Source organism: Trichosurus vulpecula, chromosome 7 (assembly GCF_011100635.1).
Source record: "Trichosurus vulpecula isolate mTriVul1 chromosome 7, mTriVul1.pri, whole genome shotgun sequence".
Lineage (NCBI taxonomy): Eukaryota > Metazoa > Chordata > Mammalia > Diprotodontia > Phalangeridae > Trichosurus > Trichosurus vulpecula.
Window position 1 is genome coordinate 16,364,024 of NC_050579.1, and position 27,762 is coordinate 16,391,785.

At 42.6% G+C, this 27,762-nt stretch overlaps 1 protein-coding gene across 3 annotated transcripts; it reads right to left on the reverse strand.

Annotated features, from left to right (window-relative positions):
* Window positions 1-865: 865 nt before the first annotated feature.
* On the reverse strand, window positions 866-27,548 carry TRA2B (transformer 2 beta homolog). 3 transcript variants are annotated; one of them, XM_036768598.1, is made up of 9 exons: window positions 27,290-27,548; window positions 10,939-11,072; window positions 9,566-9,728; window positions 8,555-8,743; window positions 6,828-6,943; window positions 5,366-5,449; window positions 3,582-3,641; window positions 2,525-2,598; window positions 866-1,855 (listed from the first exon to the last, which is right to left on the reverse strand). In XM_036768598.1, exons 1-9 carry the CDS (start codon window positions 27,323-27,325, stop codon window positions 1,845-1,847), a joined length of 867 nt encoding a protein of 288 aa, XP_036624493.1. In that variant the 5' UTR covers window positions 27,326-27,548; the 3' UTR covers window positions 866-1,844. The 3 variants fall into 3 exon arrangements, with proteins under 3 accessions (XP_036624493.1, XP_036624495.1, XP_036624494.1); XM_036768600.1 differs by lacking the exon at window positions 3,582-3,641 and having other exon boundaries at window positions 27,290-27,465; XM_036768599.1 differs by lacking the exon at window positions 866-1,855 and having other exon boundaries at window positions 2,517-2,598; window positions 27,290-27,465.
* Window positions 27,549-27,762: the final 214 nt, after the last annotated feature.

The following is a 27,762-nucleotide window of genomic DNA, read 5'->3' on the forward strand; positions in this document are numbered from 1 at the left end:
CAATTATTTTCATTTTGAGAAAAAACTGCAAACTTATGAACACCAATTGGGACCCAGAATGTCTCTTCATATCCTTACACTTGATCCCTCAGCTAAATTTTTCAAGTTAACCCTTCTCAAATCTTCCCACATTCAACCTCTAACTTGCCCAACCATTTCACCTCCACAGCTTCCCTCTCTCTACTGGGCAGTTTGGGGCCTCCCCTAGAGGAACAATCTAACATTTCTCTTTATACCTGTCGAGATGCACATTAGACCGAGGGCAGACGTGAGGACAAAGAGTGCAAATATTTGGTCTCCACTCTGCCCAAACACTTTAATGAAGAGAAAGCCAAGTTACTGCTGCTGGATGAAATAAGCACTTAAAAAAAACAAAACAAAACAAAAATTTGATGGAGACCCATTTAAATAAGTTCAAAGGCTCCATTACACTGAAGATATTAGGGACTCATGAGGAATCCTTTCTATAATATTCCGACATTCTCATTATCATCTTAACCATTCAATTTTTTTCTAACTGCACCCCAACTCTATTTCTTGTAAAAACACACCCTTCTTCCTCTCCCCTACCCCCCCCCCCCCACTACAGACTAGTTAAAGAAAGAAAAGAACCTTTTATTAGATCAGGGACTCCACTCTAGGCCTGTGAACTTTAAAAAAATTTATTTAAAATGTTAGTGTAAGGTAAGACTGTACTGGGAGTTATTTTGGGACAGACCCCTAAATGACCAATTGTGAAAGCTGCAATAGCAAACAAACTATGCTAGAATGCAATGAGCAAGCCATTTTTTTTTCCTTTTAAAAGAATCAGTAATGGAAAACTTAAATGTATCCTTTTAAGCAAACTGAACGTGTCACCAACTTGTTCTCTTTTTAATTAAGTTTATTTAAACACAGTTCTCAAAACAGTCGAGTGAATCAGGCCTCCTTTGGTAAGCAAAAGGATCTCAAAATAGGTTCTGAAATTTAACAGGCAAAGTCTTCAGTTCACTCATCAAACTGCTGACATGTTCCTTTCTCCCATCCTTTGTGAAGCACCCATTTTGATCTGTAATCTAAAGCCCCAAAGTTCAGATTACATTTGTGGTGGAATGTCCCCTTACTCACTGATAGCTGAAAGCTCCACCTCACCACCTCCAGAAGAGCCTTGTGAGGAAGATGGGCCTTCTTGGAGGCCTCCAACAGACTATGAGTATTGTCCTCACTTGCTATCTGCACAGATTACATAAAGGCTTGACAAACAACATTCAGACAAGCAGTAAGCAATTGCTGGATAGAAATACCTTTAGTTCTAATACTAGTAATACAGAGTTACACAGTATTATAATCGTAACACTCAGTTGTAGATATATTAAGTATGTTGCTCTCGACATGGCAAGGGTGGAAGGGCATCTGATTTTATTTTCCACAGACTAATCTGAAAATTCCGTTTTCCTAAGCATTGATGTGGTGAAAAGAAAAGTAGAAATCAAACTGTTTATTGTTGGTTTACCATTTGGAGGCATTTTACATAAATGTCAAATCTTCAGGTTACCCTGGATTCAGTAGAAAAACCTTTTAAATGAAGTTTTTGTACAATAGAAACTTCTCAGCAGTCAAAATTTAGACTGTAAAAAAATACATGCAAAACATACTTCTCTGAAAACACTTAACTTTGAACAAAGCACCAAACTACACAAATGCAGAATGAAAACAGCATTTCAACTCCACCAAAAGTAGTCTTCATAAAAGGCGTAAAAGTCGTCACCTATTCACTAGGCACTGTTCACTTTTAAACAGGAGACAATAAAAAAATATTGTCGACAAAACAAAATCCCATTTCAGAAATCCACCATCTTCATGTTTTAATAGCGACCTGCCCCAAACAAACGCACACAGAAAGAAGGAGAGAAGTAAAAATATTAATAATCCTTCATCTCATTAAATAAATCTAAGCCTAGAACCCAGGCCCTTCTTCCCAATAGTTTTGATTGATACTGTATAACTCAGTAAATTAATCTGTCTCTGATTTTTGCAGGAATACACCAGATCTGAGATACTACCAGCTAGAGATGGTGAGGATAGGGAAGACAATGTTCTATCTTTTACAGCCAATGGCTGTACTGTTTTCATTCTATTGCCTCAATATCTCTCACCTGCCCCACGAGGGTACATCCCTTGCTGCCGCTGCCTGCCGCCCCCCACTCCCCCACAACCAGCACATTACTTTTAAGGCAAAAATTGCATCTCATGTACATTGCATCTCAATTATACCCAGAAATTATGAAATTTTGGATATAACGGTTACTCTTAATGGATACTGAAATAAATGACAGTTGATAAATAGCACAGTTTTTGGCAATGGTTTGAATTGGGAGACTAAAAATTGATTAAAATTGGCAAGAGGCAACACTTTCTGATTTAAAAAGGACAAGTCATCACACTTGTGTTTATGGGGCAAACTGCTAGGCTCAAACATCCTGAGCCATTGATGAAGGCCTGCCAGTCTTTGTAACTCAAAGGAAATCAAATATTCTTCACTTACGAGGTGAATAAGATCGAGATCGGGACCGTGACCTGTAACCCCCACGACTGTAATATGGGGATGGTGATCGCCTCCTGGAAACAAATGAAAAGTGATTCAATCCTCAACACAAGCAATGTTACCTAAATGAGCCTGTGGGTACAACTCAGGCAATGTCAGCTTATGGAACCAACTCAACTATGGAGTGCTTCCAGTAACCCGCACTGCTCTCATTAATCCCAGGGCTCAGTTTAGGTTGAGAGCAGTGTGGCCTCCACCCTCTTGGAAATATACAGTTCCCTACTCCAAATGTGACTTAACAGACTTACCAGAAGGGTTATTTATACTGCCCGTCTAAATATGGTCCCAATTGTAATCAAAAGTTTTGGTCGAGATCCCAAAGAAGCTACCTGTGCCCTGGACCCTGACAAGCAGCACAGATACCCTCACTTCAGTAACTCAGCAGCACAGCCAATTCTCCAAACAAAAAGAAGGTCCAAGGGTGGTATGGAGAGACACTATCTCTTAAACCATTTCACCCCTTTCCTCTTTTCCCAAAGCAAGTCTTTTATCTAATAAGAGGTATATATGTGGGAGTTGGGGGAGTATGTAGGTATTTAAAATAACTCGAATTTCAAAGGTGGTGTTTGCCTGTCTATGGGGAACTACAGAAGATGCACACAGGGGTGTGTGTAGGGGTACAGAGATCAAGGCTCTGGGTCCTTAGGTTCTAAATAGAGGAAAACTAGCCATATTTTAAAAAAGATCAACTTTGTAGTTGCCCTGGAGTGCCACTTCTATCTATCCAATTAGTACCTTGTGATTTCACACCAAATTTTAAAAACCATTTTTCAACATCTAGTTAACTCCTTGGCACAGGCTGAAAAATGTCCAATAACCCTAATATGGCATGTCTCTTCATTCAGCCTCGATACATATTCTTACAAAGCATTTTCTAGCTTACAATTTGGTGAGATCAACATTGCATGGAGAACCCCTTGGTCTGACCAAGCTTGGTGTGAGTGAGCCCTGCTGCAATCGGAGACCTTTCCCAACACTAAGACCTCGCCTAGCATACCTGTAAATCTGATCCCTGTCTTGGGCAGCTCTCCACCCTCCTCCTCCTCCACCTCCTCCTCTGTGAAGACACAAGCAAAATACTTTTTTGCAGTTTGGTTTATGGAGTTATAAGTATATTAGATGACATTAAACAACAAATACAGAATCACAGCACCAGACCTCAGGGGTCACCTAGTTCAACCAGGAGCCGAACAAGCATCTCCTCTACTGCCACCAGCCATGTCAGCCTGGGCTTGACCTCCCCGGCACCCCGCTCCCTCCACTTTGGGTAAACCTTTATTGTTTGCAAGGGATTCTTCCTGCCAAGCCTCAAAGCGCCTCTTGGCCATGTCCACCCACTGCTCTTAAGACCAGGGCCAACAGGACACATCTAGTAACTTTTCCACATGACAAGCCCTTTAAAAATACTCGAAGACAGCAATCATATCACCCCTACATCATATCTTTTCCATGCTAGTTATTTAAGGAAGTTGATCCATCCTTCAAAATAGTTAAAATGCTGGTAAGCAAAGAGGGCTCCCTCGTGGCTACACCTCAGTATAATCCCTTACATTTCAAGCTAACCATACTTCTCAGATATTCAACAAGGCCTTACGGTGTTTATAAAATGAACCACAACTACCTGGACAACATGGGCTCTCGGACTCTTCAGGGCTGAAGGCAGGACAAGTACCCCCTGTTCCCCCTTTTCACTTTCTCTCCCCAGTCCCATCCCTTTATCTCAATCTTTGTCTTGAAATAATTCTTTCCATTTGAGTTCTTCCAAGATCTTCATTTAAAAAGTTCATTATGAAAAAAGGTTTTTCTTTTTCAAAGCAAGTGGGAGGTATGACTGTCCACCTAGAGCTTCGGGGTGCTGTTTTCTGTCAAGGGCTTTCTGAGGGAAGATCCTCAGACATACTGAACAATTGTTTAAAGAAAAAGCTGTTTCCTGACCATTTGTTGTAAGATAGGCTGGCTCTCCAAAACACTCACTTCAGCGAAAAGCACATTAGAAAGAGTACTCAGAATGGTCTTATGGGCTATCTTGCGGCTACTAACAACACAAGATTATGGCTTTTCTTCTTCGGTTTTACTTTCCTTTCATCGATAGAATAAATGACCTTCCTCCTTCTCTCTGGTCCTTTGGGATGGGGAAGGAAGGCCAGGCATAGAGATATACAAGAACAGACCAGACTAGTAATGTGGTCCCTACTTTATAGGCTAACAGACATAAAAGGTCCCATCGTGCATTCCAAGGACACAGTTCTACCCGCCCATTTATGTTTTCTGGTGTTTTTAAATGATCACATGCTCCTTGGCAGAGTTCACCTGGTGTTTAAAACAGATTTAAAAAGTCATTTGTGCCACAACGTATCTACTTATTCATGGACTCTGCATTCTTAGCTGTCCAACAGACTACACCACAGGAAAAGCAAATGCCTGTGCCAAGGAGGTAATCAGTGGATAGACTGCCTTGCAATCTAGGTGAAATCCCTGTGGCCCTAGAGTTCTTAAAACAGGACACTTGTCTAATAAAGGCAGCACATTTTAACTTGTGTGTAAGCAAATTAAATGACTACAAAATTCTGAAAGTTCCTGGAACATGGGAAAAGAGCCATTTGATTTCAAATACTACGCCCCCCCAAAGCTATTTACACCAATTAACTTTGCCAGAATGATTTTTAAATGAACAATAGAGTCTATCCAACAATCACCACAGACAAACCAAAGGTTGTGACCTCCTTGGCTACCACGAATTTGGAATACCTCCCAAACAACCTGAACACTAAGACTTCTTACCTGTAGGATCTGCTGTAATAGTCACGGTCATCATAGCCTCGATCGTAGCCTCGATCATAGTAATCACGACGGCGGGAACTGCCACTGCACATGACACAAAAAATCTAAGTTCCAGATGTTATTGGGAAAAAAAACCAAAAAGGACTCTACTTCATACTAGGCTGAGCCCACACAAAGGTAAACACATTTTATCCAAGCAAAACCTTGTATAAAAACTGCAGCAAACTAATCTGGAAGATTCACTTTCAAAGGGGAGGGGAAAAGGAAGAGATAAAATATGAGTTCTTTTCAAACTATGGGTTTATCACTTGTTCAGTTGTTTTCAGTCGTGTCCAACTCTTTGTGACCCCTTTTGGGGTTTTCTTGGCCATTTTCTTCTCCAGCTCATTTTACAGATGAGGAAACTGAGGTATAAACAGGGTTAAGTGACTTGCTTAAGTCACACAACTAGGAAGTGTCAGAGGCCTGCTTTGACCTCAGCTCTTAACCCCAGGCCTGGCACTTTATCCACTGTGCTACTTAGCTGCCCCCAGTTTAGCATTAATTCCTGGCAGAACCTGAGAAAGGAGGGATGGCTCATTATACACTTAGAAAAGGAAACTTTAATAATCACTTGCTTGACTGAGCATAGCTTCATTAAGAATCATGCTTGACTTCATTTTTTGACAGAGCAGGAAAACTGAGGAATGTCATACCCTTGAGGAGACAGTAGCAGTAATGAGACCGCAGCTGCCATGTGGAACACTTGGGAGTACAAACCCACCCACCCAGATCTCAATTTCAACAAGTAAAATGACAGCCTGTGTCAGTCAGGACTCAAACCCCAAATCCTCCTGATTCTAAAGGCAGTCCATATCCATTCTGGCACCATCCAGCTTGCTAAAATCTAACCCCCAATGTAAATTCCCCTAGAACTTCATTCCAAGTGGTTCTTATATCCCTAAACTGATTGTGCCTAACTAACTTCTACTTGGTCTTGAATATAGGCCATGATAGAAAAAAAAAAATCACCAAAATCTGTCTTGAATAGAACTTGAATATGGCCATAACCCACCAGTGTGAGCATTATTCAAAGGTTTACAAAGGGCCTAAAACCCCAAGAAGGTTTGTGCTGCTTCTCACTAAAAACAGAAATCCAGTTAACATGGCATTTTTCTGGAGGATGTCCTTCAGCCACCTGAACACAGACCATAAAGGATGCCAAGAGAGATACAGTTGGTACACTAAAAGAGAGAACCTCAGTAATCAAGAGGCCAGAGGCACACATGCTGACAGTAACAGGAGACCCAGAAGAGCTGTCACCTGAACGCTTTAAGACTTAGATCTAGCCTTAGATGGTGCTGCTTCGTGCACTGGCAGGCTCCAGGGGGAATACATACAGCAGGAGCTCTGCTCCTCTGGGACCCTAAGGCCAGAGGTACATCTGAAAGCAAACCAGAATTCTTCCTTCCCCAGTACTTACTAAGTAGGTCTTCCCATGTAGATCCCAGGGGTTGGAGTGTGGGGTCTTTTTGTTATAGAAAAATCCACTCGAATCCTCCGTCCATCCAGCTCCATTCCATTGGCACGCTCTTTAGCCTTCAAAACACAAACAAACGAAGTGACTTTAGAGGAAGGGGACCTGAACCCAGGTTCTTTGATGCATTAAGATGCATCCTGGCCCAAGCTCTTTCTGAGGGTGGCCTTTGTTAAGATGAAAGGGGACCACAGTAGAGAATGGTTTTTTAATGGCAAAGCACTAGTGAGGTGTGAGTAATTAGGATTATCATTCTTTTTTTTTGATCTGGACCTGTGTTTTCATCAATAGAGTAAATTCCCAGTGCAGCAAATTATCCCACAAATGCAGATGGAACAAAGAACTGCCTGGGGGTGCTGAGGTAGCCTGATGAGTTCAAAAAGCCAACACAAAATTAGGAAGACCTTGGCTGAAATCTTGTGTGACATTCTTATGAACCTGGCTATTACGGTTAGTAATAAAATTAATACTGATCATGGTTCACTTTTACACATTACTAGAGAGGTTACAAAAATGAGTAAAATAAGACACTGAGAAAGCTAAAACCTGAACCTAGAAGAGGTGGCATGATACGTAACAACTAATTAAGGAACAGATGAATTATGAGAACCTGGTAAATAATGCATCAAAGTATTGGGATGAAACCATCTTTGTGCTGCCCAGTGTCTGTGTATTAGACGGCTGAGTGAGGAGGTATCATATAGACCAGAGTACCTCTCAGGAATGGGCAGAAGAGTCAAGGAGGCACCTCTTGTTCACATGTGGAAAATATACTACAACCCAAGTGCCCCCCACCCCCCATAGGAAACCCATTTCAAAACATTCTTTTAATTACAACCTACAACCCTGGGTCCATCTCAAACTACACCCAGTAGAAAATACTTTTCCTGCTCACTCCAAATATTGTTTCCTTTAACCATAAGCAATAATCCTCATCTGCTTCTTCATGAAAGAACAAGCCCCTGCCCTAACACCCTTCTCAGCCAAACCCCCAGCAGGCTTGGGAATGGAAGGACTTGTTCCCATTGAATGAAAAATGAGCTTGAGTCAAGGTGAATCCTTAAGTCAGGGTTGGGGGACCTGCAGCCTTGAGGCCACACGTGGCCCTCTAGGTCCTTAAGTGCAGCCCTGCGACTGAATCTAAACTTCACAGAACTTGGACTCTGTCAAAAGGCCACACCCAGAGACCTAGAAGGCCACATGTGGCCTCTAGGCAGCAGGTCCCCCACCCCCGCGCCTTGAGTGTATCCTGAATTACCTCATATTACCATATTTCAATGAATTGGACTGAGTTTCCCTACACAAAATGTTAGAATTGATGATTAGGTTTGAAGGCCATCTGCAAAAGCCAACTTCCTAAGCTTAAATTTGTTTTTGTTTTTATAATAAATGTGCTCCAGAGCCCAATTCTGCCATTAAGTGGGACACATACTTTGAGACTCCAATTTGTAAAATGGTGGTGGTTCTCCTTTACATTACCAGCCACTCTTGATTAATTTTTAATGACTTTACCAAGTCTTGGTTTTATTTTTAGATACATTAGTTTCATTTTTGAAAACTGTTGCTGCCTTCAGCAATTCCCAATTGTTGCCAATAATCCCCAACCCAGGAATGTCCTGCTGCATTCTATGAAGTACCCAAAGACCCAGTTCTAGGTGCGTATTCCTACTTACCTCCTTGGCGTCATCCACATTCTCAAAGTAGACAAAGGCAAATCCCCGGGAGCGCCGAGACTGCTGGTCATATACTATGGACACGTCTGCAATTGGGCCATATTTGGAAAATACTTCTCTGAGATCCCGCTCTGTGGTGTACAGACTCAATCCAAACACCCCGAGACAACAGTTGGGATCAGGATTGGCCTGCAAGTAAAAATATAAGGACTTAAAAACAGCCTTGAAAAGATTCAAATTGCTTGAAGAGCATAAATAAACATAAGAAAGTCTCAGTTCTTTTTAACAAAGCTGTTAACTGGGAAGACTGTTGCTAAACCCCTTCTCAGTTTTGGGATTTGGTCCCAAACATGGCAGTTTAAGGAGACAATAAATAACAATTGCTATCATTAGTACTAAATTACATAATTATGATTATTAATATCATTAATAAGATTAGAATGACTTAACATACGGTTCAAGACTATGGAATGAAGATGGAATTATGTGCATGTGTGAATGTCTATAGTCAAGTGGGTTCTTCAATCTATTACATACACCAAACTAGCTAGCTTTTAGCTGACTGCAGCTGTATAGTACGGCAGCACAGCAAAAATGATGGATGTCAAAATTACAAACCTGAGCCTACCATTCTGTACAGTAAAACTAGCATGCACTGAGCCTTTACCAATGTGTACTTAGAAATCATTTTATGTTCTACTGCTTGATCGTATTCCTAGAAGATATTCGATATATGCTGAATATCCCAAGGCACTGACACCTGATCGTAACTTAAAACAATCACTACACAAATGGCCATCAAAACACCAAAGACAAGCTCGTAATTTGCCAAACATGAAATGTTCCCTACTTCTGTTGCCAATCCAACATTCTATAGACCAATGTCAAATGACTGCTCACAAACACAAACCAGTGGGAAAAATAACCCAACACCAAGAAACCAAGAGCAGTCGCCAACTGCAATGTTAGGCAGCCTAAATCTGAACAATGAAACTGGTGAGTTTTTCTTACTCGATTCCCCACGTGACGCCTACGGGTAGACATTGGAGAGTGACTGTGGCTATGTCGCCTTCGGTAATCTCGACTGTATGACCTGCTCCGGGACCGTCTGTGGGAGCGGGAGCGAGAACGTGATCTAGTATAATGCCTTCGAGAACTTCTTCTGGATCTCGATCTACAGGACAAAGTATTCATGGTTATGATCATTTGGATCGATGTCCATACCTGCCTTCCCATTCCCCCACAGCTGGCGCCTTTGTGGGGTCAGTCTTGGAAGGGGATAGAACAAAGCCAAATAATTCACAATAGGAGAAATACAGAGAGCGTGGAGTACGGGAGAAACAATGTCTAAGATAGATGGCAGGGTGACGGAGTGGGAGATAAATCAATGAGAGATTTTTAGCAGGCAGTAAGACAATCACAAAGGGTTTGGGGCAAGAGACCTGATGATATCCAGTGCAGGAGGGATTATCTAGCAATGATGTACAAGGACTGCAGAGAGCAGTGAGCAATCTGAGGAAGGATAGTTAGGAAGCAATTTCAATAAATGTCTCGTAGACATGTAGCAGTGAGGTCTGAACAGGTGAAGTAGTAACAGGAACTCTAGGGAGGCAGTACAGAGATAGGAGAAGGCAAAAAAGGCTAGTAGGATTAGCAGTGTTGCGTTAGGGAATACTGGGAGGCTGTAAAAGGTCAGCAGAGTCAAATGTGGTCACTAGGAGCCATTGAATAGTTACGGCAGGAGGGAGAGAAGAACAGATTCCAAGGGGGTGAGAAAACAAACACCTGAAGGATACACAATTTTTCAAATTTAGAGGTGACCAGGATGAGATGATACAGCCTGGAAAGGTGATACAGCCTGGAAAGGTCAAATGCTTTTTAAAAATGTAGGCAAAAGGAAGGGAAGCTTAGAGGCTACTGAGTCAGAATGAGGCTCAAGGTTCTGTGACTTGTCCAAGGGCACAAAGGTAGTGGCAGAGCAATGATTTGAAGTCAGACGTTCAGATGCCCAGTCCATCTTATCTACTATGAGGCACCGTCTCTAAAAGTAGAGACTGAAGATACACACAGGAGAGATGACCGACTAGCCTTGGTAAGGGAAGGCAACATGAAACGTCTGTTTGGAGGGAAGGAGCACAATCTAATACTGAAAAGCTTTGCCACCAGTGACAGAGAAGCCTAGGCAAAATCTAAGGCGTGAGGAACAAGGAACATGCTTAGAAGCCACTTGTGGATGAGGCCAGCTTTTAGAAGAGCAGTTAGTAGCCAATGAAGTTACAAAAGCCACAAAATCATCATTTTCTTTCTCTACTGAGACTCAGTAGCCTTTGCCCCAGCTCCCAGTTTCCCTTCTAGAAACCCCTCCAAACTCAGGGCTCACTTACCGAGACTCAGACCTGGACCTCGACTTGGATCTGGAGCGCCGGGAATCCTCCTTGGATCGTGACCTTGCAGGGGTGTGCCTCGCGGATTTTCCAGATCCATGGGCACTCCCACTTCTGGAAGCGGAACGGGATTCCTAAGTGCAGATTTGTCAAGTTTAATTTGTGCCCTTTCTTGGCCATCGCAATCTAAACAACCTGCAGTGAAACAGTGTGGCAGACTGACCCCCTTGCCCTTCCAAAGAGGTTACAGAAACACCTGTTCAGTAGATAACTAGAGCTTGTTTTGAAGTCATCTATTTAACGTTAATGTTTTCCATCTGGGGTGAGTACATTATCCCATCAACCCCATTCTGTTTCACCTGGATGCAACTGTAACCTTATCTAAGCCTTCCATTGGAAGGGGCACTGAAAGGGGGTGGAGGGAAGAGAATCAAAGCAAGAGAGTAATATGCAAAACCAAAAGATTTTTTTAAAAAAGAAAAGGTTTTTGGGCAGAGTTCCCCAGAGAGGGGCCAGGTGAAATCAAGGAAAGGAAGGAGGACTTGTGTGTTCCATAAACTCTGAGTCAAAACAATCTGTGGGCAGACGGGTTTGGGTCAGGAAATCTGTGAAACTTGGAATTTTTTGCTCTCCTTTATTTCTCAGAGAACTTCAACCACACCTAAGAAACTCAAGGGACAATACGACCCCTTCCATCCGTCAGAAAGACTGGCATATCCCTCAGTGGCGGACTGTAATGGCTCCAAAAGAGAAGCCCACTTTAGTGGAGCTGGTGAGAGCTGCCAAAAGCCCTGGTGGCAATGTTAAGTATCCAAATGAATGAGGTAAACACAGGCAAGCCTGTTACCAAAGACAGCAGAGTAGACAACCCAAAGGCACTGGGGATGGAGTTTGACTTCGAGAGGAAAGGCTAACAGCCCAAGGACCAACGAGCCCCTCTGCCATCATGGAGATGACCAAGGAAGAACTGAAACAGGTGTGTAGTCATGGCCAGATGAAGTTGTGGCTGATGAACCAGAATAAGCCAGCCCATCCAATGAGAACCTGGAGTGGAGCAAAAAGACAAGGATGAGACGAGGGAGCTGACAGAATTAACTCTATGATCAGGCAGGAGCAACCAATTTAATGAACCACAGTATCTTAGAGCATGACCAACAGCTCAGTGAAGATCTACTTGCTAAGATGTAAACTTAGGTGGCGATTCCTAATTTAACTGACAGACCAGAGAAAACTAAATCATAGTAGAATGAACAGGCAAAAGCCTGGTACGTTAACATCCTCAATGGTGGCAAGACAGCTTTTCTACTAGAGCTGGAAGGAATTTAGGAATCACAGTTCCCTGGTCCACTGAAAAAACAAGAAGACCCAGAGGTGAATCAAGATCATAAAGGAAAAAGCAGTAGATTCAAACCCATGTCTTCCAACTTCCAATCCAGTTTACTAACCTGAAGGATGGGATAGCTGTCAATGGACAAAGTTTAGCAGACATTTTTGCAGTAAAGAAATCTGACCCTCTTAGTCTTAGCACGGGCAAGAGATGAAAAGGAAACCCTTAAGATGGTACAGGCACAATAGAGGGAACCAAAGAACAGCCCTCCCTAACAAGGCTGGGAGAGGAACCATAACTACTTCCAGTCATTTTGGGGTTCCCAGAAGTAGAAGATATTTTAAGAAGTTACAAGGTGTGGACACAATTCAAAAGAGAAACAACCTATTGAAAATTAGGTCCAGAGTAATTTAGACTAAAATTCTAGGGGTGGCTGTACTTAAAGTATGAATAGTAAAAACTGAGATATGGAAGATTTCTTTTCCAAAAAGCAACATAGGCCTTTGTTTAGCTTACCTCACAATTATGATGTGGATCTAAGTAGCATTAATCCCATTTTACAGATAAATGCTTAAGGGATCTGCCAATGGCCACACCAAGTTTCAGAGCTTAAATCTGGATTTTCCACCATATGACATAGCCTCTAAAAAGCCAATTTGGAACAAGAAAACAGAGAAAAAGTACCACTTGAGAATAGTATAATATCTAATAGAAAAGTACAGAACCATTCAACTCCTATTTTGCTTTCAATTTCTTCAAGAAATCTGTCTGGGCTTGTATACAAAGAGAGAACTTCAGAGCTGGAAAGGAGGACCTTAAAGATGATTTCTCAGTGCAGGGCTTCATCTCCTTTCTGGTATTCTGGACTCCTCTGGCGGTCAGTCTGGTGAAGCCTAGGGAGCCCTTTTCAAGAGTTTTCAGATTCATAAAATACATAGGATTTACACAGAAAGCCAGTGACCATGCCATAGTTATTCCAACAATAACAAGTTCACAGAACCTATTTCTTAGTTCAATCTCATGTTTTATAATGAAATCAAAGCCAAAAGAGATCAAGTGGGTTTTGCAGGACCCCACAGCTAGGCATGTAATCTTGTTCAGGTATAAGCTATCTTTCTAGCATGCCACACTGGGTTTTTCCTCTGATAACTGGGGGGGGGGGGGGGGGGGGGGGGAATGAAAACCAAAAGCCCTCCCAGATGAGCAGACATCCTGATTTGCTTTTAGTGGGGGAAAAAGCAGTTTCTTAAAAAAGACCAATAATCTTGATGTTGAATGGAATTAGAACTGGATTCAAGTCCCAGTCATGAGCTAAATCCAAGTGGTCCTCCCCTCCCCCACTTCAGTTCCTTTGAGAAACGAGGGAATGGGCTGAGTGCCTAGTATTTGATGTATAGTATTCGGATGGGTCTAGTTGAGCCAACTCCACTTTCCTTTTTTGCTAGATAATGCTATGGATAAGAGCATTTCTTGATTTTGGCAGGCTTCTGGGAAATAAAATCTCTCTCAATATTCTGGTGTACCATGACAAATGTAGGCAGATGAAAGTGATCTGTGGCTGAACAACTATAGCGAAAAGTAACAAACCTACAGCCAGGGTCTTAGTATGAGGCGTCCAGATCCTCAAGGTGTCTGTAAACTTGGATTGGGGGGGAAAAGTACATTTTTTTTCCCCTAGCCACTAACTTAAATCTAGCATTTCCTTTAATTATTTAAAAATATAATTCTCAGAGAAGGTTAGTAGGCTTCACCAGACTGCCAAAGATTAAAAAACTCTGTCCTATGTAGCTGACACCTAGAAGTTAGCCTAATGACCTTCATCTCTGGCCCATTTCTATCAGTGCCTTAAATAGACATAGAGAGCAAATAACAATAAATGGAATCATTAGAATTATAGGGTAGGAACAGATGAAATTGAGTAGGGGATAAATGAAGAACCTCACACTTTGCCAAATGCCTAGGCTGGGAGTTCATGATAGAGAGACCTGGGGCTTCAAAAAACTAAAAGCTCAGCATGTGAGTAACAGGACAGTTTTATCTGTCTCTATGAAAACAAAAACAAAACCCCAGACACTTCAAAGTACACAGTCAAGCTCAAGGAAGGTGACAGAAATCCCCTTGTAGGCTGTGCTGATTGAACTCTGAAGGTTGATTGGTGTACCCTTATAAGAGATGACAACCAACCAAGGTAAACTGAGTACAGTGAAGCCAGAAACCACTCCATGGGGAACGGCCCAGCTTACCTTGCCAAAATAGGAGGCGGCACTTGGTAATTATTGAATGAGCAGGGATATGTAATCTAGAAAAGCTATTTCAGAGGGACCGAGGAGACCTTTTGGGAGGCGTTCAAAAAAAGGGGATGAGGCAGGGTGAGTTTCCTGTCACGAGGTAGGTAAGCAGAGATAACTAATAACCATCTATAAAGAAGTTATTTTTGTGTGTGTACGTGGGGGGGGGGGGGGGGGAGTTGAATCTCAACATGTATGTCTTAGTGTTAACAAGGATTGATGGTCTGTCTATAGCCATTTCCGAGACAAGAACCTGCCAGACAAGAACACAGCAGCTTCGTGGGAATCTCATGTTCTGCCCATCAATTCACTTCCTACAGGGGCCAAGAGATAAGGGGGAATCAGGGTTGGGATAAGAAGCAAGAATAAGCGAAGATGTTTCAGCCATGGGAATATCCAGGGTAAATTTCCCATTAGGACACTGGCTCCCTCCAAAATGAAACCTTCCCTAAGAAGGCAAGGCCTGCTGTATCAAAATTCCCTATAGCCACTGCAGCTTTGACTTGGTATCTATCAGGTTTGTGAACTGAATTCAAGGCTATTTGGGGAGAAGGATTGGTATTTAGAGAATGTTCTCTGAAGGAAATTTCCTGTGCTGAAGGAAGTCACTAAGAAAGCAAAGCAGAATGATGGGACTGGCCAGTTTCTATTAGCTTCCCGTTTATTGTCCATTTAATACTGAATGGAAGAAATAGCAACCTGGATATTGCAATAAATAACTTGAGAAAACTGTCAATGACTGTCAATTAAGGATGTAAGCAATGCAGAAGTAGAGAGATATAATTACCAGGAGCCAAAAAGTCCACACCACAGGCCAGGGCTTTGGGGCAACAAATAAACACTAGAAAAGAAAGGAACTTTTCAGTGGTGTAAACACCACTCCAATAACATCTGAGAATAAGGATCCAAATGAGGAGATATAAGAGGGGAAGAGAAGAGCCTTTCTGAGATAGACCTAAGAGACCTGTCATCTCAACAAATGTAGTTTGTTCATTTCATGTCAAATCATGTGAGAAAATGCTATTAAATTTCTGAGCATTTTCAAAATCTCAAAGATGCCAATAATCTGAATGATTTCTGACAAAGGCCAGTGAGAATAAATACTGGATGAGCTGAGGACAGGAAATTTAACAAGGAAGAATGGAAAGAGCCATGGATTTCCTCCAGCCTCTCTCTACTGGAAAAATCCCCTAATAGGCTGGGATGCACTCAATCAGTCCTGGGCCTAAATACTTAAAAAAAAAAAAAAAAGTGGGGGGTGGAGTGGGAGAGAGAAAAAGGGAAGAATAAAGAGTCTAATTTTGTATGGGTAAAAGGTTACTCAGCAGGCCTCTAGCCTAAGAGAGCAATACCAAAGGCATTCTCAAAACTGAATGTAAAAAGAAAGGATATGATGTCAAGAAAAGAGCCTTTCCCCAGAAGAAACAAAAAGGCACAGCATGTTCAAGTGACAGAATTCACTGATACCAAGAAGGTACAATGTTATATCTCCTGGGAAAAGTTGTATATGTTGCCATTTTAAAACCCTAAAGGGAAAAATATTAGTACTGTTCTACCCCAAGAAGGGGTAAGGCACAAGGAATCTGAAATTGATACAAGGTTTAAGTTCTAAGCCTAGCAAGCTTGGTCAAGAGAGCCTGACTCCCAACATCTACAGCCAGGAATATACTTAATATATTAATACAATTTGAAATAGCTTTTCTGGGGAAATCAGGAACAACCCTGGCCAAGTTCACGATAAAGATGCCAGGAACCACACTGCCCCCCCCACCCAATCCACACAATCTTATTCTAATTAAGTGGCAAAATTTTAAAAACAAAAACTCTCTCCAGTGTGAGAGATGCTGGACGGGATAACTATTCCTAGTTTCCAGCAACCCCTGGAAGTTTTCTTTATTAGTTCCATAATGATTATCTATTTGACTGTGTGGACTATAGGTTCATCCTCATTAAGTCAGAACTGTAACTAACAACCTAACCTGTGAGTGGATCTGCCCAAGTTGTTGCTCAAGTCACATAATGGGGACTGACTGGCATGTCCTAAGTCCCAGTGGCCAGGATCCCAAAGTTTATTACCCCCACAGGGGCCTGTACATAGTATTCTCCAACCTCTTTTAAGCACTAAGGTAGATCTACTGAATGGAATGAGAGGATTGGTGATGATGCATATGGGTAACAATCATTTTTAAACTCAACATAGATATTTTGGGGACATACTAATGTAGTCTGGCCTAGAAGGTACAGATCACAGAATAAGCTAAGAAGTCATATACTTAGGTCACACAACAAAGAGTAGAAAATAGCACCAATCTGGGAGAAAGAGCGTACGCAGATGAAAAGTCCCCTAAACAAAATGTGTTCTTGGGATCAGTATTGTGTTACTGTACATTTACACCCCTTGTCTCATCTTAAAGGGTCCTAACTAAAAATAAACTACATTAAGATAGCCAAGGACTCCTGAAATGCCAGACCATTGAGCAATGAGATCCTATCTTTCATGGAGCAGCCTCAATGGTCCCAGATGATGAGGCCTTATACAGCCACCACTGTTCATGAAATGAGTTATCAGGGCACGTACATACACGCAATATAGGGAGTGACCCCTTCCCCCAAGGCTTTCCTACTCAGGATTCATAAAGTCCTGAGAAGGAAATGCCCCAAAGTGACATCTAGGAATAGGCTCTAGAGAGTTTGCTCAGGGACAAGTAGCTGGCTGGGGTCTTATTGTCCAGGGACAGTTTTTTACTTCTTTGTTCAGAGAATACTGAAGTGGCTCGACACTTTGAGAAACTCCAAACAACTAGGCATGAGTCATGAATTTTAAAGAAATTTGTCATGCTGTGAAGTGTACATCCCTGGAGCCAAAATTACTTTAGCTTTCTTTTTAAAAAGTAGTTTCTAAGGGCTGATGCAGTTTTTTTTTTTTTGGGGGGGGGGGGAGGAATAGGAAAGTAAAGTTAAAATGGAAAGCTACCTGAATTTTTCTCAGGAAAAATGATCCCCTTGCGCTTCCTAAGAGGGTAGGAAACCATCTGTTGGGTAGGCACCCTGATAAGGGCGTATAGTGGCTGCAATCTCCTATGGAGAGTAACAAGTTAATGGTTCTTTGTTCTACCTAACTGAACTTTTAACCTTCTGACTGCTGCAACCCACACCTGAAAATGAAAAATAGGGTTTTTAGGCAGATTTCCCCAGATGGGTTGGGGCAAAGTAGGGGGACAAGAAAGAGCTGGGGAAACCCATATGCTGCACCAGCCAAGCCAATCTGTGGCTAGATACTAGATCAGATCAGACATCTGTACTCTATAAAATTTATCATTTAAGGTGATGGTGGGATGATTAAGGCAAAATGAGTTTGGCCACTGAGTAAGCATTAATGGCTCAGGACTAAGCTCGGGTCTACTTGTGTATTCCCTGGCCCCTTCCTCACTAAAGGCTTGAGGATGACAGTGAGGATGAGTAGGGAATTTTCAAGGAGGTTGTACTCTGTTGCTCAGGAGCAGTGACTATACATAGGAGACAGACTTAAGAAATTCCAAAGAGAACTGTGCATGACATTCAGAAATCAGGTCTGTAAAGGGTGATGCTAATATTGTTTCGTTGACAGGATAAAAGTAATTTGGAAAGACAAGAAGGTAATGAGACCACCAAAATACTGATGCAAAGAAATACAACAGATCACAAGGAGCAAAAGGGTGCTTATTCTTAGTTTATGAAAATTTTGGTGGTTTTCCTACAACTCAACTTTGGCTAAAACTAAAAAGAAAAATAAACTCCACACAGAGTTTTGGCTTTAAAAGTGCCCGAGTGTGGTGGTAGCAGCAATTACCTTCCCCACTCCTGAAGTCCCAGAACCCGGGTCCTCATTGGTCTGGGGCAGGGAAAGTGTGGGGTCAATGGCAGGAGGGGGGTGGGGGAACGAACCCCCTTCCTGTCCTGGGTATTCCACTAGCAGTAGTACCAGAACTCACACCTCCATCATTGGTCAGGGCAGTTGGCATTAAAGCTGCCTGATCAAAAATGCTCCCCCTGGTGGAGGCAGGCTAGGCCCTGCTCAGCCTCTCCCTGGGCCGCAGACCACGCATGCACGCTTAGCAAAATATACACAGGGACACAGAAACAGACTAGTGAGTACTTAGCGTAGTGCTTTCTCATTCCAGATTACTTCTTAGCTTAACTTCACTTTTATTTCTTTTCTTCATTCTTCCGTTTCAAATTCTGACTTCTTTCATCTTCCCCACTTCACACAAACTGCTCAATATTCTATAAGTGGGACTTCTGGTCTGATAATTAGCATGCATTCTTTTTTTTTCAAATTTCAGCTTCACTTATTCCTGAGCTTCAAATAATTCTCATTTATAAAACTTGTCAAATGACGACTTCCGCATTTTCCTTCTTCAACATTAACCTTAATAGAAAAAGAACAGGATGAAGAATATTTTAAAACTCCAGGATAAAATCTAGTGCCAAAACTGAAACTAGAAAAAAAAGCCTTTTTTGTTTTTTGGTTTGGACTTTTAAGAACTAGAATATGCAGTTCAAAAAAACTGACACATCAGGTTTTCAAGCTGGTTCTATAATTGTCAACTCTCAGTCTGTACTGCTAATATAATTACTTATCCCTGTTTTGAACATGAAGTACACAACTGAACATTTGCTGTTCATTAACATTTAAAGCCCTATTAAGTTGACCCAGTGTGAAATTTATTTAGATATCGATAAAGAAAATGCTCAGATGTCAAAAGGCCACAAAGTCTCTAGTCAAAGCAACATTCTGAATACAAAAATCCAAGAACAAAAGTCTAATTCATTTGTACATCTGATGACAACCATTCAGGGCTTAAGTAATTCACATTCACTGTGATCTGAACTATTTAATACTCATTTAAATTCATATATTTTTGCACTGCATATTTAAGGACTTCAGTTAAAGGAATCAAATTATATCACTGCATCTGAAAAAAGTGGGATATTACTGTTTAATTCACCCCTGAAAAATTCTCTAATTTTGATTTTGTTAGCTAACTTCATCATTAAAAAAATCTTTCCCCAAAACAAAAACACTGAATGGTCTGATCGATTCCATTGCATGTTCTGTTAGAATTGATGGTAATTACAGAACTAAAAATAGCCAAAGGGAGGGAAAAAGTCTAAAGACTGTTTTGCATTAACCATCTACTTGAACAGCCAAAGAGCAGAGCAAACCTGAATCCAACAATAGTTATTATTTCAAAAAATTCATTCTAAAGATTAAAACAATGAAAAAACCCGAACAGACAGTTTCAAAGAAATCTAAATGGACATTTTCCTTGAGCATCTAATATTAAGATACTTTATTCATAAGGGAATAAACAAAAATGGAAAATTACTCAAACTAAATTGGCGACCATGAAGAAAAAAATGTTATTTCTCAAATTTAGGTGAATCAACTATGACTTAATAAAGTATTATTAATGCACTGTCTGGACTACTGGACTATAATTTAGATAGCATCACCAAAAGATGCCAACATCACGAAAACGGTGCAACTTTAGCATTAGCCGAGTGAAGACAAAAATGAGCTGTAAAGCTGTCATTGATGCTCCACGTCATCTAAGTTCATCTAATATTACCTACACTATTTTCAGAAAAACCTAATATTTATTTTTGCACCAAGGCAATGAAATAACATCATCATAGAGAGTCCATGTTTCACGGATTAAGACACAAGCAATAAAAATATTTCTGTACTTTGAGTTTCAAAATTCCCTCAACTCAGTTTATGCCATTTTAGTTTTAGTCTAAGATAACTTAAAATTGGTTTTATTTACGGGATAGTTTCACCTTTTACAAAACTTGAACTATAAGTAATTGTTTTAGAAGAGCTGACAGAAAAATGGGGAAGGTGGCTCCTTTGGAGAATCCCAACCGTAATCATGGAATCAGAAGGCCCAGGCACGTTTCCTCCCGATGGGAGTGGGCGTAGGGGTGGATAAAGGACCGGGAATGCCAAGTCTTTTGGATGATACTGCATCTCTACCTACAGTACTGATAACCTGTTCAACTTATGACACCTCAAACCTTAGTTTTTGCTGACTATACCAGCTGCTTATCCCCAGCTCCATATAACCAACTGCAGCAATTTATGCCAAGTTGATTGCAGGCTCAGTCTATCCTGCTTACTCTTCATTTGCTTAATGGCTATAAGAAACATATCTAGCAGGATCAGTAGGTAAGCCCATTCCCCTAATACAATTTTTAAAAGGAAAAATTTATTGCCAGAGATGGCTTTTTTTGAGCCACTGGTATGCTCAAATCCACAAAGCTAAATATTCATAAGGGAATTTAAAACCGATTTTCAAGTGGGCAAAGAAGGAAAAATGAACAGCTATAATAACATCAAGTTGTCCTAAAACTGAAATCTTAAAACAATTGGTTCTCTGTAAACAGCATTAATATTCTCTGGGAGGCGCCCATAGACAGAAGATAAGACTCTAAAAAGCTAAGCTCTCTTCCACTCAAGTCCTTCTGTAATGTCCCATTGTTCATGGCGGTCCTGATGCCTATGCTAGCAGAGCAATAGCTCTGGCAAGGTCCTACACCAAGCTGGAAAGGCTTCTGATGAAGGGCAAAGAGGCTAACTAGACTGGTCAGGAACTGAACAATTGTTGGCCATCGCAATTTTTTGAAGACCATCTGCTCAGTAGCTGAAAGGTTTCATTCAGTCAGTGGAGAGAGTACCCACTCCAACTATATTCCCAGATCCTCGGAAATATGGAAGTAAATAAACACTGAGCCAACAAAGTACCCAATGGTCACAAGCAGAGATGCTATTTTTGTGACCCTGCTTGCCAAAATCCCCCCCAAAACTCCCCAAACCCACCCTGCAGACTGGCACAGTATCACAAACTTTAAATTTATATTCTTAAAGCATTCAACATTTCCCACTCCTTATATAAACCTTCTACAGAACTAGCACATTCTGACATAACTACCTAAAATAATGCAGAAGTTACTGTAACCTTACACTACAAATAGACTGAAGCTAAATTGCTAAAACTGCAGGAATCAGAAAATGATACTCTGTTACTGAATTTAAAAGCAACATATTTAGAAGAACCAAATTTGCCACAGTAAAGAGAAGGTTAATGACAAAGAACTTTTAATTTGAAAATTGCAGAGAATAAGCTATGACAAAATGAATAAACGCCAAACCCACATCAAGATGCTCTATAAACAAGACAGGTAAAAAGATTTACACCAAATTTCCTAAATACCACAATTCTGTCACCAAAACTTAAAAGGGTGACATAAAATTTTGTTTTCTTTCATTAAAAGGATCAGAACCAAGTTTACATGCAACTATAGCTATTCTCTTCATTGGGCAATAATCACTCAAAGCAAGGAACACCTGCTGTCTCTCTGCTCAAATGGGCGTACCGGAGATATCTGAGGTAGGCACCAAGGCGAGTGTCATGAAACGTACCCACCCTGAGTCCTTCCCTTCCATCTTTGACAAAGCCGGCAGTCACTTACCTTGTCATTTTCACTTATTTCAGTTAAACTGTCAGACTTCATTTCCAGACTGAGTGACCAGAAGAATCATCACTGGTTGTCCAGGTTCTTTATGGAGGTTTTTTTTTTTTAAAAAGAAAATGATTTCAACCAGGAAGTTTCTTCAGCACTATACTACTTGCAGTTAATAATCTATCCTGTATTGTGGTGTCAGTTGTCAGAAGAATCACTAAAATACCATTTCCTATTTGGCTGATAATTTCTGAACCTTTGTATAACATCTTTAAATATAGGGATGAAATGCTATGCTTTGAGAACAGAAACTGCTGGAACTAGAGAATTGTTAGTGTTGGAAAAGAAGACACAAGGGCAAAAGTTTAACATTCAAAAGCCTGGAGAGAAGAGAGTGGTGAAATGTATGTGAAGGTTTATTACATGGGGGATAACATCTCTAGTGGCAATAGAGCAAGAAAAGTGGAGCTTTCAAAATCTTCTACATCTGATTCATCATAAGGAAGAATTCTAAGGCTGAAAATCCTATTAGTCTGTGCAAGGTCAATTTCAGTCTCCTCCTGGAAATCTGAGGCAGAGAGATGGAGAGCAGCTAGGGGCTAAGCCAGATAGCTGCCTACAACTGCTGGCTTTGCCCACACGGATCCTCTGCTGCCAACTACTCCTGGGTAAAACACATTTCCTGGGGTTTCTGGCTTCTTTAGGTTTAGTATTCACCTGCAGCTGTCTTATAAGTACAGAAACTAGAGTTGTAATCAATTGATCAATGGTAAGGGCAGGCAGGGACCCACTGACCACATCACTACCATGGCCATTCTAATGCTCCTCCTCCCTTAAATTCACTGTGACATTTTTGTTCCTGTCACTCCTTTCCCTGAATCTTCACTCCTATTTTATCTCCTCCCAACTTTCTATTATAGCTCAATATAGGTTAACTACATGTTAACATAAGCACTCGATTTTTCTTCCTAGAAATCTTGCTAAGCTTTTCAGTGAAAGGGCCAAACTGTAGTTTGACTAGCTAATAAGCACTTTAAAAGAAATGAATCAAAACGTACATACCTTGTCAAGTTCAAGAAAATAAAAGCAACACAATATATTAAGTAAGGAGTAAGTGGGTCAGTAATATGGACTATTAAAAAAGGAGGGGGGAATTTTGGAAACTATCAATAAGTAAACTTTAATAAAAGAACCAAAAGCCATTCAATTAACATCTAAAAAATGAAACCAAAACAACCAATTTGACTCACCAAAATAAATTCAGAGAGGATTCAAAAGAAAAAGTATTTAGTGAAGAAATAAACTTTGTGAGGAATGGAAGGCTTCCCCCCCCCAACCAAAGGAGAAACATTTTCAAGCACATGCATAGCCAGTCTAGTATTAACTGGTTCTGTGAAGCCTTATAAGGTTGACAATTCCATCCATAATAGCTGGCATTACACTGACTGGCACAGCCCACTATTACGTAAAAGTGTGCATCTGCCTATGCTGCAGCTGGATTTGGTTATCACACATGAATCATATATATTGTTTAGGGTTCAATTGAGAAGAGTACCCTAAAACATGCTACTCCAGGGTGAGGTCAGACACTGCAGGCCCTTCTCTTCCCTTGGGAAGAGTGTTTTTACTTTAAAGGCAGTGGTTTTGTGTTGGTTTCTCAGGCTTTTGAGAAGATGCTAAGTGAAGTAACTTTGAGGCTAGGAAGAAAGCCTTTTCTCAGTCCTTTTTGGCATGTACCGCCAAATTAATCAATTTTTTGCTACTTAAGATCTCTCAGTACTTCATGAGATGAAAACACAGTAGTGGTCTTTAAATTCAGTAGTGGTTTTTAAACAGCTCCCTAGGAACTTGAAGAGTTACCAAGCCTCCTTTGGGAATCCAATGCTCTAGACCAGGGCTGTCCAACCTTAGGTTTTTACTGAAACAATAGACAATGTTTTGATTTGCCATTTTAGTGAGAGCTCTGCTTCATTTACTAAAGCCTTTATGTAAATTTCTATGCTTGTAGGTGGGCCGCACATAATCCAGCTCTAGACAATCTACTTGTGTTTAACACTATAAAGCTAGTCCTATTTCATCTATTTCAGGGCTCACCAAATTCTTAGAGAAGACTAAATGAGGGGAGTGGGACTGAGCTCAAATTTATTTCAGCTATCTGGAGGGAAAAGTTCTCCTAATGTCTTCACAGGTCCTCAGGACTGATCACAGGCTCTTAGGATTAGAACTGCAAGGGACAGACGTTTCTTGAGGTGTCTAGTAGTGTAAACCCCTCTCTAGTTCTACAGTTGAATAAAGACTCAGAGAGACTAAGTGACTTCTCAACTCATACAGCCCCAATCAGAGCTAGGAACGGGAACCTCAATCCTCCAGATCTAGTACTTTCCCCACTGCCACAAACTGACTTGCTGAAGAGGGAGTCTACAACTCTATTCCACTTCAGACTCCAGCAAAGAACTTAATTTATCACTAGAAGGACCAGAATTTAAGAATACCCTTAAGAATTTAATTTAAGAATTTAAGAATACCCAATGGCCATTAAGAAGTACAGTGGATTTTCATACTTAAGGCAAAGAACATAGGATGAAAATTTTGATATTGAAGTAAATAATAAAATGCAATGCTTCGATTGACATTTCCAGTCTCACTACTGTATGACTAGCTGTATAGATTCTATTAGGCTGCTATACTGAAGATTTCATTGTTGTTTTCTACCCACCAGGCTCTGGATCACCAGAAGAAAGGTATTTGCAATTTTTATGTGTGTGATGATAACTTCACATGAATTATATATGAAGCACAACAACCTTACTCCACTCGCTCAGTCAAAACCTTTTTTGCCTGAGCAATTTTTCTTTAAGTGGAATTTCAATTTAAAGGTCACTGGGTGGGGTTTATACAATCCCCAAATCTTAAAGGGAAGAGTGAAGCAAAGAGAAGGCATTTTAAGCAATAACCCTTTGAACACTAAGTCTACACTATGTAGTATGTAGACATATCCATGTGGGACCAAGTGTACAGAGGACAGGTTGGCTTGTTATCTACTCCCTGTACCGGATGTAGTGACTGTCTGCTTACATGGCAACTAGCTATTGGCAGCCAACTAGAAGGTACTCAAGAGTTCACAAACTTACTTAGCAACAACAATTTGGTACAAACCTCCACTAACATTTATCTTTTTCCTATGCGAAAAATTTCCAGTTGAGTTCTATGGACATCAAAGATCACACTAGAATGATTCAACTTTGCCATGTTTCTTAACATATTTAGAGTACTCACAGTGGTATAGATGGGGGAAAGCAATGGGTTTGGAGTCAAGTTCCAGGCCAATGACTCAGTTTTTTTTATAAAATGTGGAGGTTGGACTAAATGACACCTAAGATCTCTTCCAGGAAAGTAAGCTTGAGGTCAGGGATTTTTTTTTTTTGGCATTTGTATCCCCAGTACCTCCAACAGTGATTGCTACATGCTAAATACATGTTGATTGAAATTAAGGTCCTAAACACCAGTTCTTTCAATGGGCTGTCCATTAATTTAAAGAATCTTATCACCTAGTACTATACTGCCAATTAGTGAATTATATTTACTAAGCAAGCCATGTCCCAAAGTAGAAAAAGGCCAACAGGCATTGAAGATACTGTTTAGGAAAAGAACCTAAACCCTAAGCCAATATTATTTTAACTAGAAATGTTAAAACACATCATCAAAGGCTGCTTTTCTACCCTTGGATTAGGCCCAGGTTATTGTCTAGCGTTCACGGCACTGACCAAGGGGAGAGCTCATTTCTCAAACATGGTGCACACCCCTGTCACCTATGCTTACAGTGGGGAGACCACACAGTGAAGCCTTGTGCCCTTCAAAGGGCCTACCTCAAAGGAGGCAGCTTCCTTGGTATCTCAGTAACTGGGCAAAGGGCTGAGGGCGTGAAGGCTTGCTGATGGAGAAAGCCCTCGAAGGTGGCAATCCGAGCCAGCTCTGCCCTAACGCTGACTCCCAAATCCCCCCAGCAGCCCGGTGAGGTGGCCGGTCAAACATTAGCCCAAAGTGAGTGTCTTGATGATCCTAACATGGCTCCTACCAACAACTCACCTTTCCAACTAGAGTTTGGTGCAGGGCCACGAGGTTGGACACAGACCTGAGCTCTCTGCACACCCCAACTACACACGAGGGGGTCGCAACGTCACTCGTGCGCCTCGTGACTCACTGTCAGGCACTTTGTATTCCGAGGTGACTTTAAGGTTTCTCATCTACGGAAGGAGCGCCTTCTGCAGACTCAGCCGCGGAGCATCCGAGCTCACGAGGAGGATCGGGCAGGGCGCCGGCCTGTCCTCGGGACTGCCCCCATTTCCCACGGCCAACCCTAGCCCGGGGGTGAGAAGAGGCCTCCCCTTCCCCCCCAACCCCGGGATTGGGGCGTCAGGGGGGAGGGGAGGAGCAAGCCGGGCGCTCGGCCGGGGGAGACCACCTGACCAGGGACGGGAACCTCTACATTTCGGGTCTGGCCAGTCTGGCTCGTCGGACCGAGGCCGGGGAGACGGCGGCGCGAGGTGGGGGGCTGGCTTTGGAGTCGCAGGCACAGATTGGACGCAGGGACTGGCTCGGGGTGGACACAGGACACCGAGGAGCCAAGGGGTTAGAGGAAATTGGGCCCCGCCCCCCACTTTGGGCCTTTCTAGGGTCTGAATCCGTCAGCAGCATTCGAACTCAAAGCTGCCGACTCCAAATCCAGCACCACCTCCCTACGGCGCCGTCCTCGCCCGGGGATTTACGTTGAAAGGGGCCCCTCCCCCCCCGGGTGCGAATCACTGGTTTGATTCGATTTTCTCCACTCTAAAGCACTTATTAAGAGCCCACTGTGTGCCCAGCGCTGCAGGCAGAGCCACGCAGAAGCCTAAACGCGCCTGTGCCCTCGAGGAGCTCACAGTCTAACCGAGCCCGGACCGCCAACGACCCCCGCGGCAGCCTCTACATCCGGGGCCTCGTTCGGCCCCTCTTCCGGGATCAGTTTCGTCCTCCGCCAGCCCCCCCGCCCCCAGCCCGGCCGCCATTTTGTGCCCTTGGCGGCGGCGCGGGGCCCAAGATGGCTGCGGGGAGAAACCAGACACCCCCCGCCGTGACGGGCCGCCCCTCCCCCCTCCTCGGCCCCGGCTCGCGCCCGCCGCCATCTTCAACGGCCTCCCCGCAACGGCCGTGGCCCGCCCGCCCTCCCGCCCTCCCCGCCGCCTCCACGTACCCGCTCGCCGTAGTTCTGCTCGCCGCTGTCGCTCATGATGCCGCCGGGCTGCCTCGCTGCCCTGTCCCGCCGCCGGATGCGCCTCCGCCGCCGCCTCAGCCGCTCGCTGCTGCTGCCGCCGTCTCGACCGCTGCAGACTGACCTCCCGCCACCGCCTCCGCGTCCGTGTCCCGCTCTGCCCGCGTCGGAAGTGACGCAGGGCCTTTTCTACGTCGGTCGGCCCCCGGCGTGCGCGCGCTCTTAGGCGCGGCTCCTCCCTATGGGCGGGGAGAGCCGGCAGGAAATGACGTCAAACAACCCGCCCACCTGTTCCGCTCTCTGCGCGCGCTCCGGAGGCAAGGCCGCTGGGTGGAGCGCGCGTCTTTGTCGTTAGCGGAACGGGGAGGAAACAGAGGGGGAACCAAGGCTGCGAAGCGCCATGTTTTGAGGGTCCCTTCTCTCCGCCCCGCCCCCACGACCGAGACCCCGAGCCG